This window comes from Zootoca vivipara, chromosome 10 (genome assembly GCF_963506605.1).
Source record: "Zootoca vivipara chromosome 10, rZooViv1.1, whole genome shotgun sequence".
Taxonomy (NCBI): domain Eukaryota; kingdom Metazoa; phylum Chordata; class Lepidosauria; order Squamata; family Lacertidae; genus Zootoca; species Zootoca vivipara.
Window position 1 is genome coordinate 26,108,461 of NC_083285.1, and position 17,572 is coordinate 26,126,032.

General features: G+C 41.1%; 1 protein-coding gene across 2 annotated transcripts in view; it reads right to left on the minus strand.

The window, feature by feature from the left end:
* The window catches only part of PPM1H (protein phosphatase, Mg2+/Mn2+ dependent 1H), a 90,421-nt gene that overhangs the window by 54,993 nt on the left and 17,856 nt on the right, over positions 1–17,572 (minus strand). For both annotated transcript variants that reach the window (XR_009558260.1, XM_035126644.2), the window contains exon 2: positions 3,681–3,849. Coding sequence is in view for 1 of the 2 variants with exons in the window: in XM_035126644.2 (XP_034982535.1) it covers positions 3,681–3,849 (169 nt within the window). In the remaining variant the exon portion in view is untranslated. The remainder of the gene's footprint in view (positions 1–3,680; positions 3,850–17,572) is intronic.

Below are 17,572 nucleotides of genomic sequence, written 5' to 3' on the forward strand. Positions count from 1 at the left end.
ACAAAACAATGGGAGCTCACCCTGTCATGGGGATTCAAACTACCAACCTTCCAATCAGCAAACCCAAGAAGCTCAATGGTTTAGACCAAAACACCACCCGAATCTCTAAATGTATTTTATACTGCCATCTCATAAAGTACCAGGACAGTGTACAGCAGAACTAAACCCCAATGAGGTCAACAAAACTCACACCCTGCATGCAGGGTTTGATTTTCTGAGCATAGTTCAATATATATGGATAAACCAGGCATCCCCAAACTGCGGCCCTCCAGATGTTTTGGCCTACAATTCCCATGATCCCTAGCTACGGTAAGAGCACTGGTCCTCTTAGCTAGGGATCATGGGAGCTGTAGGCCAAAACATCTGGAGGGCCGCAGTTTGGGGATGCCTGGGATAAACACTCACTGCATGCATCTGACCAAGTATCCCCTGGCCTGTGACAATTCATTGCACAATTTTATTTTACATTTACAATTAGATTCATACGCTGCTTTTCCACCCAAGGCCTTCAAAGAAGGTTATGACCGAAAAAAAAACCCACAAGCCTCATTTTATGAAACAAGATTGGAGTAACCCAAGACAAAACAAGATCAATCAGATATTTGATAACTATGCAGAAACATTAGATTGTTAGCAGCAACAAAAAAACAGTAAAATCCAAAATTTGAAGCTTGGCTGAACAAAGAAAATTAACAATACAGCCGTGTGTGAGAGAGATAATTAAGAAAAAAGCATGTCACAATACTTAAAACTGCTTTAAGGAGTAAACCAGTACATTCCCAAGCTACTAGATTCTCCCCCCAAATCTTTGTGAGGCTGTCTGCAAGTTGTTGTCATGCTGAGAGACTTCTCCTAAGTGCTTGGCAACCCTCAGGTTTTTATCCATTTGCTTTAATAAGTTTCGAGAGATGCAACAATATCTCAGCAAGACACACAGAATGAAATGTCTCACTTCTGTGCTGCCACACATTAATGTGGCACACAAGGAAGGCCAGCTTCAGATTCTTTTAAAAAGGCAGCCCAGTGAAATGGGCTAGCTTCTGGGACAAGACTGCCCTCTAGTAGCAAGTGTTTCGCAGCAATCATATTTTAAAGCTAATTTCTTCTGAAACACTGAAGCTCAATAAACTCAGGCTATATATTTCAAAGCATGTTATCATCTATACATATATTAAATTCTTAACTGGTTTTCAAATGAGGCACCCAGAGAACTGGGAAATGAACCATGTACAGATAACATTTGTAAGGTAACCGAAACAAATAATAATAATAATAATAATAATAATAATAATAATAATAATAATAATAATAATAAATCCTTCCAGTAGCACCTTAGAGACCAACTAAGTTTGTCATAGGCAAATAAAAAAATTCCTTCAGTAGCACCTTAAAGACCAACTAAGTTTTTATTTTGGTATGAGCTTTCGTGTGCATGCACACTTCTTCAGATACAGTGAAATAGAAGTCCCCAGGCACTTATGTAGAGAAGGGGTGGGGAGGGGTGGGGATGGGGAGGGGAGGGGGGATCACTCAGAAGGGTGGTGGGTGATTGACTGACTGATAGCTGTTGATGACCGAAAACGACTGCAAATGGTTTTGCATGAAAAAGCAAGGGTTGAGATGGCTGAAGATCGCTTATCATTTGTCATAGGCATAAGCTTTCGTGTGCATGCACACTTCTTCAGATACCTTTGTAAGGTAATTTGTAAGGTTAGACTATTGAATCTTATTTGAGGACAAGAAGCTCCTTCAAAAAATCCATAACGCAGAGAAACAGGTGTGTGAGCAAGATTTTCTGGGTTTAAAACAGAAGAAGGCACAGATTTGCATATTATTTATATTCTAGGCAAAATTGTGTTCTCATTTGCAAGTGACGTATAGGGACTGAAACTAAATGAACTAAGATGTCTGACAGTGAAGTCAGCAAATTAAAACTTTCCCGTAACTGTATTTCTATACTAGAAATAACTTTACCTATTGAATCTCTGCCTGTCAAAGAACTTTCAGGGACAAGAGCCCTGAAACCATGCAAAGCCAGTTGTTGTTGTTTTTACTGCATTTTCCTTTTTTTAAAAAGCCAAGAGACTAGAGTATAGCAACACTAGAGTACCCTTCATGGTTGTCGTACACTCTTCTCTCAGTCCTCCCACTTTCAATCCACCTGCCATTGTATAACAAAATTGGGCTATTTTGGAGGGGTGACATAGCCCATGCTCTCTCTCTCTCTGCCGCAATGCCCCCCTGAAATATGGATATACTAAAATGGGCTGGACGTGTGTGGTAATTCCGTTTATGTTTGCATACGCAAGAGAGGGGGAAATCACATTTCTTAATGAAATTAAATCAGTTAGAAATGAGCACACAAACTCCTGCATTTGCAGCTAACTTTTGGTTTTCGGTGGGCACACCTAAACTAAAATCTTGAATTGCTTGGTTGTTTTCTCTGGGCAACGGACATTTCTTTACCAAAGAAAAACAAAGAACAGCTTAAAAATGAACCAGGAAGTCCTCCATTATCTCAAGCTACGTTGTTTAGAGAAGTGACTTCCTGGTTATGGCCATTTTTTAAATCTTCCCTGGCACACCTGCGATTCTAGAATTTCTCTACAGCACTCACAGCTGTCACTTTACGCCCATTTTCTAAAAGCACTGAAAGGTTCATTTCACACATTTTGCTTTATTATCTCTCATTCTACAAGGGCTAGAGACTTTCATTTCTCAAAAGTTTTTTTTTATGGTGGGGAGAGAACAAGCTCAGAGTCTCCTCCCTCTTGTTGGCCCCGGGTCAACTGGCATCTTTTGGGGAAAGGGAGAAGTTGTGCTTGTCTCTGGCTGCACCTGTTATTTGATGAACCTCAAATCATGCACCAGGAGCAGAAGCTGCAGAGCTGTAGTCAACTTGCTCACCCTGAAGAGTAGATGCTCTAAAACCAATGGACTTAAATGAGCATGTCCATTACACTAAATGGGTCTAACTTAGTTGGATACCATACGTAATTTTGAATGTCACTGCTTCATATGTGCTAAGGTGAATTATGGAGGTGGACAGCAGCTTCTGCTCACAGCTACTGAGCCTTACAACCTGGGCATCCTAAGCAGAGCTTCAACCTCTGCAAAGAAAACAGCAGCCACCATGACTAGCTGTATCGCCTAACCTTTATTTATCATACTAATTTTTAAAATATAGCTCTGGAGCAGCTGCAAGTACAGGACAAGGCTGCCTGGTTGGCACATAAGAAGAGATCATCTGAGGCCCACATCCCATTCTCACAGGGGTGAACCAGATGCCAATGTGAACTTTGGAAATAGGAATGAGTGCAATAGCAAGTCCCGCCGATAGTCTTCTCCTCCCTGGATTTGTCTGATCCTCTTTTAAACCTGTCCAAGTTGGTGGCCATCATGAGCTGAAGCAATCATTGGAAGCATTTCAGGGGCTGAACCCAGAGCTTATAAGTCAATCCACATTTTCAACACAATTGTTCTTAGGCATGCAAAACACAGTCTTGGACAAATTGGCTTGGACAAGCTATCAAAGATAGCGCCAGAAGCTGGAAAGAATGGGAACTATACACACGTGTTTTACTGAGAGAACATTGCAGCATAGACTACTTGCACAAGGATCCTGCAAGTGAAGCAACCATCTCACTGTGGACAGATTAAAGAAGGAAGCGGCAACTTACTGAATTCTCTTTCAGCTGCAGTCCTTCCCCATTTGGCAATGAAGACCTCCGTTTAGTAGAAGAGTTTTTGTTTGGTGTGGAATTAGTTCCTCCTGCTTTCTTCTTGACTGAAAGTACTTCACAACTGGCCTGGTCTTCATTGTGTGTACTTTTACCCGCATTGATCACCCTAATAAATAAACAAGATATAAATAAGCAGCGTAAGAAGTTATTTTTTTAAAAAACAACAAAATGTGTTTGTGTTTATTTGATGAATTTGTACACCGCCCTTCAATAATATACACACAGAGAAAGAATGCAAACAAAAATTTAAAAATACAGCATTCAGATTAAGTTCCCTTGGAATAAGCCAGATGCCTACTCTGGCCTGAGCAAGGGCTATTGGGAATAAAGCCAGAAAATTGAGTCTACAATTCTGTAATTCTCCACAATCATTTTTTTTATTTGGAGGGAATCACACTGTTGGGACTCTTCTAAAGGAACAGGAAGCTCAGAGCACAAAATCCATGTTGGATAAAATTAACGGTTCATCTACCACAGCAATCTGCCCATCAACAATGGCCATACATCTGTTTCATGGATGCTCAAATGAGGACACAATGGTGAAACCCATTCCCTGCTTTTAATCCTAAACATATGGTAGATCAGGATTGTTTATCTCGGAAAACTGAGGCTGCATTTTGGCTACCATGGCTAGCAGAACCCAAAATTCCTATTCATGTATTCATCTAATCTACTTACGGTATTTGCAGGGACTTCTGCCATAACACCCATCAACTGTGATGAGAGCAGCTACTGGCAGCTACAACAAGATTATTTCTTATCCATCCCCTTCCTGTATCCAATGTGACTCAATATGGAAAAGGCTTGTTCCCAACATTTTGCCCACATTGTGACATGCAATGGCATCACAAAATACAATAGGGCAAGGCTTGCCAGGAAACTCCAAGGTGGCATGGTGAAGTCTCTCAAACTCAGGAACTTCCTAGGCTCATTGTTTGTGAAATTTTGGTTGGTCCCAATAAAGACGTTGCCTGCTGCAGCTTTTATAAAGTTTTCTAGGAATGGGTCTTCAATAGTATCAACTGTTTCCTTGCCCCTTTGCCTCTAAAATATTGTTTCTCACATCTGTGAATTGTGTTATCCAAGTATATATGGCCAGAGGGAAAATCTCAATCATTCATGCTGTCATAATTAAGATTTTGAACACCATGGCAGTTATTTCAATCTATATCTCCTGAGGTACCTGAAAAGCAAATAGTCATGTTGTTTCTGAAAGCCATGATGATATTACTTTGAGATCTCAGAACGGCTAATTTTTTTCACAATAATGTAACATGCGAGGGCCTCGTGGCATCAGCATTTCCAGACATTCTATGAATGAGATGGGTTTTTCTTGACTATGTTGAAAAAATCAGCCTTCCCCCAACCTTCGACTCCCAACAGCTCCAGCCACAATAGTCAGGGATGTTGGGAGTTGTCTTCTGAAACATCTTGTGGGCACCAAATTGTTAAAGGCTTCTTCAGATCAAGCCTACACAGCATATAAGCCACCAAGCTGAACAGACTCCCCCTTGCCTCACATTTCACCCTACTAGAGACTAAGAACTCTTTTGTTTTTTGCTGCCTGCCTGTGATAACAGAAATAGGGAGACCATAGTAGATAACCAACAATCTGCATTTGGCTTAGTGGGGTTCTAGCTGTGCAGAGCTGCTTTGGACGAAAAGATTTTAAACAAAGGTTTCTGCAGTGCTGTAAATGATACCGGCAAACACCTGGGAGAAAGCCTTATGAAACAGCACAGTAAACTAAAGCAGAGGGAGACAAGAGGAACACTCATATACTGGGGATAATACATCCATCTCAATATGTCATGAAAACTGTACCTGAGAGTGGTGAGCTGCCAAGAGCAAGACACTAAAATTTTTTCCATCATCAACCTATACCCTGGTTTTCCTCCCAAAGATACCCAAAACAACTACCCATCTAGAACACAAAAGAAACGCAAATCAGTTCAATAAGTTACAGATGGAGCAGCAGACTAAACTGTCAGCTGGAATAAACAAGTCTTTTTAAAAGGCACCCAAAAACCATTACAAATCTAACTGTAGCTACAAAAAGGCTCTCTCCCACATGTCAAACATACCTCCGATACCAGTGTGACATAACATGGAGCTTCCTCAACCTGATCTCAAGGTGAAGAAGGAGGAGGAGGAGGAGGAGTTTGGGTTTGATATCCCGCTTTATCACTACCCGAAAGAGTCTCAAAGCGGCTAACATTCTCCTTTCCCTTCCTCTCCCACAACAAACACTCTGTGAGGTGAGTGAGGCTGAGAGACTTCAGAGAAGTGTGACTACCCCAAGCTCACCCAGCAGCTGCATGTGGAGGAACGGATCACCAGATTATGAGCCTAACGCCCTTAACCACTACACCACATTGGCTCTCGGGAGGAGGGGAAAGAGAGATTTAGGCATTCTGGCCCCAGACTGTATGCAGTCCAGACACCCAGTTCAGACCCTTGGGACAAATGGGTCTCAACAGCCAGCGATAGGCAGGCTGACCATTCTGTTTTATTACCTCCCTTAATCATAACAAAACCTGATGCATCCAAATGCTTGCTTAGCATTGGCCATTCAGATAGTCAACCCTTTCTTCCCAAGCGATCAAAATCATGTAAATTGTGACACCTTTGTGCCTAGGTGCAATGTGGAGGTGCCAATTCACACCCAATGGATGGAGACAAGCTAAACTGGGCTGTTATATTACAAACAAACAAAATATTTAAGTGTGGGACTGCACACGCAGCAAAGATACAAGTAGAAAAATGAGACGAACCATTAACCTTTTCATTAATTTTCTCTTTTACGTTTTCCAAATAAGGGCTTTCAGGTGAGACATGTATGAAAGGTAGCTTCCTGCTCCCCCTTTACTCCTGGCAGACAGGTTAAGATATTCTTCAATCTGCCCTATTACCTTATTCCCCCTCTCTAAAACTGCCCCCCATATTTACAGAAAAATCGAATGGAGGTCTCCTTGGAGACAGTTTCAATTTTTAATCAATTTTATTAAACATTTTCAAGATACAATACCATAAAAAAAACCAAGCAAAGCTATTATCTAAAGAGAGGAAAATAATAAAAAGGGAAAGAGAAGAGACACGAATAGAAAAAAAAGAAACACACCCACACAAACACAAAATGTTATATTCTATCAACCTTCTATCTTAATCTACAATACACAATCAGAGACCCACGTCTTCCCGGATCCCTGGGACTTATCATACTTATATTATTTAATAATAATTTTAAAAAACTATATTGGTGATAGTTTCTATTGACTTCCATAATACTTACTCCCAAAGTAGTTCATATACAACCGCAACCTAAATATCACAATAATATAATATCCCACTGAAGGCACGCATCTTTACCCTGGCCTGGAACATTTGTGCTTTGTTCTTTCAGGACCCCATCCTATTTCTGTGACTGCAATTTATTTTAGCTGTTTTTAATACTGAATGTTAAATTGCTCTAACTCACCCTGGGACCTGCTAGTGGAGGGGGAGTAATAATAATTAATTATAATTATAATAGCAATGTGGCAATCTGCAGACTTGGGGTCTCCCAGGGTTCAAGGAAAACAAGATAAATGACTTATATAAAATTATTTCAAGCTTTTAAAATTCTCCTTCACGTTTAATATATGTATGTGGAAAGTTTAAACTCAAAGGGTTTGGCAGTGGTGGCACTAATCCATTTTGATACAGCTGTCAACTTAAATTAGCACACAGCTATTCACGTGACTGGAACCAGTTCACATATGCCCACAGAGGATTTGTTCCTTTCTCAGTACTCACTCCCTGCAACATATATATAGCACGAAATAATGTCATCCATTTATTAGAAAACTACTGCGGCAAAAATCAGACGTGTGAAGCTCTCGCCTACATACGCATGCTTGCTTGGAACCTGATTCTAATGGTGAGAAGTTGTGGTGAGAAGTTTTAGCAAAGGAAATTATTTCTTGCTTTTGCAATTAAGATTGGGCAGCTTTTGTCTTAATACGAGACAGACATGTGGTCTCAGCAGCGGGATTCTTCTTATGTTCATTACACTCAATAAGGGAAAAGAATATATTATTAAATTAAATCTGTATAATGCCCTATACCCATAAGTCTCAGGGTGGTTCACAATAGAAAATTACAGTATACAAAGCACAAAATATAATAATAATAATAATAATAATAATAATAATAATAATAATATCAAGACACAAAAGACATAATAAAAAAACGAAGACAGTAAAATGTGGCTTTTCACTCAGCAAGATAACTCATCCTAAGCAGGTAGGTAGCCATATTGGTCTAACGTAGTCGAAACAAAATAAAAAAAATCCTTCCAGTAGCACCTTAGAGACCAACTAAGTTTGTCATTGGTATGAGCTTTCGTGTATCTGAAGAAGTATGCATGCACACGAAAGCTCATACCAATGACAAACTTAGTTGGTCTCTAAGGTGATACTGGAAGGATATTTTTTATTTTGTTCCTCCTATGCACATTGTGAGTCATCCTCTAGAAAACTCCCATATGTCTTTTCGCTGTGATTCTTGCACTTCTTTCACGTGTAGAGGATGCTATCTAACTCATCCCAAATCAGGCTCAGAAGTGAACTTCAGAGACTCCGTGAAGTTTCTCTCAAAAGGAAAGGCAAACCTTACAAGGTCCCAAATACTTATCTGGCTCAGGTAAAAATCTGAGCCGGAGAAGAACTGCCAGTTTTACTTGCCTTTCATGACAAAAGTATCCAACAAGAGGTCACTAATACACCACCAGTTCCTATTAAAGCACTGCTGGCATTTATGTGCATGCAGGCAAACACCCAGGTCCCGCAAGAGCTCCCCCTACTGGAGAATTGAGACTAAGCATATTCTGTTAAGGTCACTGGGGTTCAATAACTTTTCCCTTTCCGCCAGTCAGATATACATCTTTATATGCCTACAAGCATGAGATGAACTACACTTACTAATAATGATATCATACAGTTTGGCAAATTAGGTTTCGCTATGCTTATTACATCAATTTATAGATGCTAGACAGCGGCGATTACAATTTAGCCACTAATCTCCCCACAAGTTCTAGCATGAGGATGATAAAATATTTAGAAGGAATCTGCTCAGAAGGCAAATGTTAGCTTCCAATTAACATTTTCAAACCACCACAACATGATAATTATATCCCTGAGATATTTATGCTTCATGGATCTGTAGCATACATCATGCCCTAGTTACCGTATATTGTCAGAAGACTGATTTAGAGGCAAATTAAGAACAAAACAAAACCAAGTGCATTAAGAGTGGCTAAGAAATCCATAAACTTTTTCAACAGGTTTTCCCCAATCATAATACAGTACTGTACATTATAACTATGCCAAGTTGTGATGGCATAGCTGTAATGCACTGTATGTAACAGAAAGAAACAGTGCAAATTTCCTTGCTTCGCTGGTTGTTGCAATCCTGTTACCATGTGCCTACAAGAGGCAGTGGCTCTGTGACAGTGACAATGTCCACACTGTGGCACATATACAAGTCAGCCCCATCTATATAAAAGTAAGAAAACGGTCAGCACCCAGAATAAATCAGAAAAAGGGGAAGGAGAAAAATCTCAAGATGCTAGATATGGTTTTATTTATAAGCAAGCCCAACGTGTCAATTTATGCAAGCTAAAATGTGTTGGGTTTGTTTATAAATGAAACCAAATCCACATCTTGAGATTTTTCCCCTTCCCTTTTCCTTCCATTTGGAACAAAAGCAATCCATGCATCCTGCAACATGAGCAGTGCTGGGGGCCCTTTGCACAAACCACCCCACCACCTTGTGGACCCCCTTAACCTGAAAGGAACAGGACATGGAAGCCAAGATTTCTCCTTTGCTGCATCTAATCTTCTTGGGCACTCCTTACAAAGTAAGAATGGTCACTTTTGTTATGGCAGCCAGCCCTCAGGCGGGCTTGGGGCACTAGCAAATGTCCAATCATGCCATCCTTGGGAGCCAATCTTGAACAAGATCATTATGCCCTAGGACAGGCATCCCCAAACTTCGGCCCTCCAGATGTTTTGGACTACAATCCCATCATCCCTGACCACTGGTCCTCTTAGCTAGGGATCATGGGAGTTGTAGGCCAAAAATCTGGAGGGCCGCAGTTTGGGGATGCCTGCCCTAGGACAACCTAGGATATCAAAGGCCACATGATGCAGTGTTGTCCTGGATTGGCAGCCCTGGGCTCAATCTTGACCATATCAGCCCAAACCTGAAGCAATCAGATTGTGTTCTTTTTCAACCATGTTCCAATGAATCACATACTGTTAATCTGGAGCGTATCTGCAAATGTTAGCAAAGTTTTCCCTTGCCTTTAAATTGGGAAAGGCTACTGCTGACAGACAGCACCCTAGGTCTCCCTTCTTCTCTTCTCTCGCCACCTCCATCTCCCACTGAGAAAACCATCGAGAAAGCACATACATATTTGGCATGTGCTACCTGATTACAATCATATAAGGAGCAAGAGCGGGTTTGCACTTCCTGCATCTGCCCCCTCTGTTGTATACTGATTGCCCCAGTCTGCACTAGGGCTGGACGATATATCAATATATAATCCAAAACTAGTTTGAAATTCATAATGCGATATCAGTTTCTTAATTTTTGAACTGGTAAAATATCGTGAATCAGTGTGGGTGAGTGTGTGCACTCTGCAAAAATCACAAAGTGGGGAAAACTGTTAAGCCAGTCAATGCTTCTCTCAATTCCTGCAGCCTGTTAACTCTGCAAGCTCAGCTCAGCTCAGCTCTCCCTGGCCTCATGCAAGGAGCAGCAAATCACAAGAGCAGATGCCAGCAAAAATCACGATGCAGGAAAAATCGTGAAGCCAGCCCATAGCTCTATCCTTATTTCAGATGTTATGATTTATCAGTATATTGCAATGTTTAGTTGGTGGTGTATCACAATGCTGAAAACCAGGTATCTCCCAGCCTTAGTCTGCACACCTCCCAGGTGCACTGGAGAGGCTGACAGTTTGTAGGCTCGAAATACAACTTGGAACCCTGATATAGGGCTTTAGAATTACAATCTTCTTCTTCTTTGGCAATCACTCATAGCAGAGTAACATTGTCTTCCATAAACACAGTTTTAACAATGAGTCCATAAGTGATTGTGGAGGGCAATTCTGGATCCACACGTCCTTCCACAGTGGGGACATTGGTTTCCGGGCAGGAGTTGATCACGGTGTGGATTTCCCAAGTGTGCCTTCCTCTTAGCACGTTTCTCCTTTGCGTCCTGGGTTCGAGTGTCTTCAGAGCCCATGACACCAAGGCTGTTCTCCAACTGGAGCGCTTGCAGGCCAGTGTTTCCCAGTTGTCAGTGTTTATACTACATTTTTTTAGATTTTCCTTGAGACAGTCTTTAAACCTCTTTTGTTGAGTGAAGTCACTCTTTTTTGTTTTGTCTTTCTTTTCTTTTTATTTCTGTTTTTGGTCAAAAGACATGTTTGGATAGATAGTTGGGCGGTTGTCCTCCTCTGTCTTCCCTCATCGACCTGGGGCGCACTGGTGGCAGGGGTGGGCTCTGGGGGGGAAGGGGGGGAGGAGATAAGCCCGGCTATAAAATGAAATGCCTTCGACCGTCCAGCCTTCATGGGAACCTCTCGTGGCAGGAGGGGGCCTGGGGGGGTGGGGTGGAAGAGGACGAGAGAATATGAAATGTATGTCTTGTTGTATTTTATCGTGTAAAACTAAAGATTATTGCCTTTTGTTTGTAAAATTAATAAAAATTATTTTTTAAAAAACAAAACCTCTTTTGTTGACCACCAGCATTACACTTTCCATTTTTAAGTTCGGAATAGAGTAGTTGCTTTGGAAGACAATAATCAGGCATCCGAACAACATGACCAGTCCAACAAAGTTGATGTTAAAGAATCATTGCTTCAACACTGGTGATCTTTGCTTCTTCCAGTACACTGATATTAGTTTGCCTGTCTTCCCCAAGTGATGTGTAAAATTTGTGGATGTGTACCATTTAGGAGTCAATTCCCATGTTATACTTAGCAGTGCAATGGAACGTCTCTGTTGTGGATGGATCCTAGACCACTAAAGCAAGCACATCACTCATGAGATGGGCATAGCTTCTTCCCATTCGAGAGCACCCTGATCTCAGTTACAGTACCTAAACCCTTTCAACAAGTAAAGCTTCCGCGTTGTTCTGGTAAAATAAACATTGATCCAAAGTCATTTATACTTAGTTTTTCTTGAATGATGCGTTGCTAACCGGCAACCCAAATCAACATATTACAGAGCTGTTATATTTGATTATTTCCTTGTACTTGATTCAGTTTGTTAACTGGTTAATTTTCCAAATGAAAGGTAGCAATAACTTAAGCTTCTAATTTCAAAACAGAATAGTGTTGTACACAAACATTTTTCTCTCTGGAGAGGGCTAGCAGCTCCACAATTTGTTTTCCTTTTTCAGTTTTGCTAAAAGCTCACAAAGTATATTGCAAGCACAATCAGCAACTGTAATGGATATTTGTTTTACAATGTTTTAAAGGAGAACCGGTGCTGAAGTGCTTTTCTGAAAGCTTTTACAGAACATGCACACTTTGATTCAAGATGACAGAACTGAAGGCCTGATTTGATAACCATAACAGATTGCTTCACATTTTTCAGAAACTGCCAAGTCAATTTTAACTTGGCATACTTAGGTGTGTTTCACAATTTGCCATCAAGGTCGAAAAATATGTGTTTTTGTAAGGGGGAAAGCACCTCTAGAAAACAGGGTAGCTGCCCAGTTGAGAGACAGCAAATTAGCTGGGCTTCCAAGAGCACATTGTTATACGTTCACCTTACTTCATTTATCAGGTTCATACCCCGTTATTTTTTGCCTTATTTTTTTCTTAACTGTGTCTTGTTGCATCTACATGTGACAGTGATCTTAAAAATATTCACCCTGATCGAGCAATCAGCGTATGGTCGTAGTAAAAGGCTTTGTTGATATAGCACAGATGTTCCAGTGTTAGTTTCTAGGAGCTAAATGGCACCTTAAACCTACGGAATGTATAGGTGTGCTTTTTCATAGAATACGAAGTTTAAAATGATTGAACTGCAGCTTCATTTTTCATATGGTCTAGTTGTCCTTCTCCTGCCCACCCCCCCTAACATTCTTAAGAGGGTTTCTGCTCCTGTCTTGAGAGTAGCTGGAAGTGGGGAGGCAGAAAAGGGACCTCCTTTCCTTCCACTCTGTAGTTTTAATCTGAAATCTTAGGCGCTGCACCCAGAGCTCAGAAACTGCTTCTACTAATGAAATTCCCTGTCTCGCAAAATGCACCTAGAACAATGGGAGTTTTGAACACTGAACTGTTCAGCACATGAAAATATGTACTGGGTCCTACCACTACTTGGAAAGCAGAGTGCAGATCAAAGAGATTTATCTTCTATGTGAGCCAGAGATGGTCACATATACAGTACAGATAATAACAAAAAATAGTTTCACTTGACTGTATGCTCCTGCACCTGCCTTTGCTTGTTCACAAGGTGCTCATTTCAATACAAATGCATGCACTCCTGCAGAAAATCGAGAAGGTGCACTTCTCCCTATATTTCTCAATGCAACTGTGATTCTGAAATTCTTTCTATGATGAATGGTGGTACGAGTCACACCTAATGTTTTTTTCTGTACCATAAGCAATTCTGACATGGGACCATGGCGATCATTTACCTTTCCAATTAATCAAGTGTTGTTCATGCACTGTTTTTCTGACAGCAAGTTATCACCGGAAAAGGAACAGTTATTTCCAGCATTCTGAAATAGCTTGGGCCTTCTAAAAAGAGAAACATATTCAAACCTAATTAAGAAGCCCTGATAGTTAAATAAGCAGGCCTAGAATTTCCTGCTGAGCTTTACAGGATGGCAACAGTAATCATGACGACAGGGCCGTTCAGAAGCACACATTTCTCCAAGAAAAGCTTGTAATGAACAACACGGTTCATTAGTTTTAATTAAGTACCCATTAAATAAAAGTTTTGACTCCTGCTCAAAGTTTAGAATGTTCTAAACTCAACTATCACTTCCCCAACCCCCTTCCTGTACTCATCTATACAAAGGCTATAGGCTCACTTAGGAATTAAGTTCTACTCAGTTCAGCTGGATTTTTTCTCTTTCAGTGAACATTTCAGATTAGAAACCAGGTGCAGTGATGGGATAGTTTGCTCTAAGGGACTAGCATACTGTTGGAAATAAAATTGACATTAAAGTTATAGCAAAGCTCTTGACTTGTTTGTAATTGTTTGGTGTTAATGCTGGACTAGAGCTATTTAAATTACAGTGTTAACTAATACCTCTGTGAAACAACAATTTCTAAATTGAATGATTATTCGGCAAACCAAAGATCCATTCTACTTCTCCCATGTCACCTGCCAACAGTTCCTTGTTAAGGAAAGACACCAGAAATCCATGCACTGAGAGGCAATCAACTTTTCATCCCACCTAGTTAATCGTCTTCAAAAGCAGTAAGAGTCCAAGATGAATGCGAAGGGGGGCTAATGCCTTTTAGTCTAGCACACAGGTTCACAAAAAGCTATTAGCCCAATTGTCTACTGTATTCATTTGTAATACTGATATAGCCTGGGGAGAAAAACACACTATGGTAACTTTCCCAGTTCACAAAGGTTTCCTTGCTTGATCACCTGCACATAATTTCAATTTGCCACCAGCAACAAAACAAGTGTCAATTTTGAGCCCTGATTTTTACACAGCATTATTAAAGCTTTTGGACTTACTCGGTTTACGAATTTTCGGTTTATGAACACTGCGGACCCATCTGGAATGGATTAATTCACTTTCCATTACTTTCAATGGGAAAGTTCGCTTCAGTTTATGAACGCTTCAGTTTATGAACAGACTTCCGGAACCAATTACACCCATGCTTCGGGTTAAGTACGCTTCAGGTTGAGTACTCCGCGGACCCGTCTGGAACGGATTAATCCACTTTCCATTACTTTCAATGGGAAAGTTTGCTTCAGTTTATGAACGCTGCAGTTTAAGTACTCCACGGACCGTCTGGAACAGATTAATCCACTTTCCATTACTTTCAATGGGAAAGTTCGCTTCAGTTTATGAACGCTTCAGTTTAAGTACTCCGCGGACCGTCTGGAACGGATTAATCCACTTTCCATTACTTTCAATGGGAAAGGTCGCTTCAGTTTATGAACGCTTCAGTTTAAGTACTCCGCGGACCGTCTGGAACAGATTAATCCACTTTCCATTACTTTCAATGGGAAAGTTCGCTTCAGTTTATGAACGCTTCAGTTTATGAACAGGCTTCCGGAACCAATTGTGTTCATAAACCGAGGTACCACTGTACAGAGATTGCTGGAGATTGCACAGATTCTGTACCCATGAACAAGGGCATGGGGTGTGGGTGTGTGCTCAAGTCCCACCCCACAAAGTCCCAAAGTGCACAGTCCTGCCCACCTTGTCCCTGACCTTTCCCCTGTTTAGGGAGGGGTTAAGGTCTGCAGAGCCACCTGATCACACACAGGTAAAAGCAAATGCAAGTAACATAGAAACCAAGCAACAATGGCTTCCACGACAGGTCACCACCCATATATCTCACCTTTCTTACCTCCACCTTGTATCAGATGCAACCAAAGAGGGTTATGTTTTTAAACACTTCAAACACTTGCATTTTAAAGATTCATGCATTTGCTGCTTCATTCACCTCAAGTCTGTCAAAGGAATAACGGACACGAAGCCACACTGCAGAGAAAACAGGTGTGGCAACTGACCTTAATGCTTCATTATGTAATCCACCCCGTAGAACCTAAGTGCTTTTGAAGCTAACACAGTTTTTTTCAGCTGTGGACAGATTGCTACAGCAGTAGCTCTTTTCAGTTCTGAAAATATAAGCTTGCATGTGCTCCCAGCTGTGCGAACGGCAAGGTAGTTGAGCCCTGAAAATGAGGGCAATGGGTTAGTTGTACGGAAAATGGGGGAGGGAAGTATTTTTTTTAATGATGTCAAGAGGGTACATTCCTTATCTCCGTTCAAAAGGATCTTAAACTTCTAATGTTTTACTCAACTTAATTTTAATCCTTTCAATCTTTAGGAGCAAGGCTGAAATGATTAAGGCTTTTCTGATTCACACTGCAACCTTTTTAAAATGAAATGTAAAAACCTAGAGGAATTTAAATTTGGTACAGACCAAGGCTACACTAACACAATTGGTTGAGCTGGCGTCTATTAGGAAGATGTTGAGAGATAGCCTACTAGGAATACATTGTCAGAGGTTCAGTCTGCAATGACGTTCTTTAGTCTTCCAGCTGCAATTTATTACTAGAAACCCTGCAAAGGCCTTACCATATGTGGTGGCTGTGTAGAAAACTAAAAATAGTCTGGGAGTCAATTTATAATGAGTTTAAAAAGATGTTAAAATACACTTTCCCCAAGAAACCCGGGGCATTTTTGTTGGGGTTAATGGGAGATGAAATCAATAAACATGATCAAAGATTATTCATGTACGCACCACAGCGGCCAGAATGGTATTAGCTCAAAGGTGGAAGACAACGGAATTGAGGAATGGCGGAATAAATTGATGGAGTATTCTGAGTTGGCAAGGATGACTGGAAGGATAAGGGAGCAAAAAGACCAGAAGTTCCAAAAGGAATGGTGTAAATTTGTGGATTACATAAAGGAGTATTGTAAAAATGCAAAAAACACTGACGGGTCTGACATAATGTTAGGGTGCCAGCAAGTAGGCACACTGAAGAGCAGCAGACAGGGTCGGATAAGCCAAGGTCAACAGTCTGATCAGAGCCAGTTGAAGTCAGACAGTTACGTGGGAGTCAAGAGTAGCCAAGGTCAGTTAAAGCCAGAAGTCCAAAAGCCGGGGTCAGGGAAGCCAGAAGTCTTACGTGGAGTCAAGAGTAGCCAAAGTCAGTTCAAGCCAGAAGTCCAAAAGCCGGGGTCAGGAAAGCCAGATCAAGATTACAGGAACCAATGACAAGATGAGCGAGGCAACTAGGCACTTCAGTACGACGTTGCAGACGCTGAGGAGTGGCCAGCCGACCTCTCTCTTAAGTAGCAGGTTCACTCCCCCGCTTTTTATGAGCTGCAGCTGTTTCTAATTGCAGCTGGCGTTTTTCAGCTCTGCGTTCCTTTGCAGAGAAGGGGTGGAGGGGCTGATAACCTGCCTGCCTGGGGCCTGGTTCTGGATCGACTTGTTGCTGCAGTTCTGATCTTCCCTCCTCCCTGTCAGATTGCTCTTCTTCCGAGTGCTGCCACCAGTCTTCCCCAGGTATTGATTGGATGTATTTTCTTTTTATTTTGGAAAAATAAACATTTTTTGTTAAAAAAAGAAACCCTGCAAAGGCCTATAAGACCTTTGGGGTCTCCCCACTTACCCAGGGGTTATGTTCCCAGGACCATGCATATACAGTGGTACCTCTACTTACGAATAACTCTACTTATGAATGTTTCTACTTACGAATAGAGCTCCGTCCGCCATCTTGGATGCAGTTTAGGTAGGATTTTTTCTACTTACGAATTTTTAGATAGGGTCGCTTCTACTTACGAATTTTTACTCCCAATGCATTCCTATGGGATTCGACTTACAAATGTGCGTTCGGAACGCATTACATTCGTAAGTAGAGGTACCACTGTACATGGAATCATGTATGGTGGGAAACACCATCTAAAAAGCTTGTGAACACCCTCTAAACCTCTGGAAACACTTGAAAAATCAGTAGCACTCACAAGATTGGCATGAATGGTGGCCATGGTGGCTCTTAGTCTTTCTCATCCCTGGAAATGATGAGGGGGGTAGACTGTACCCTAAAGTACCTGGCTGTGAT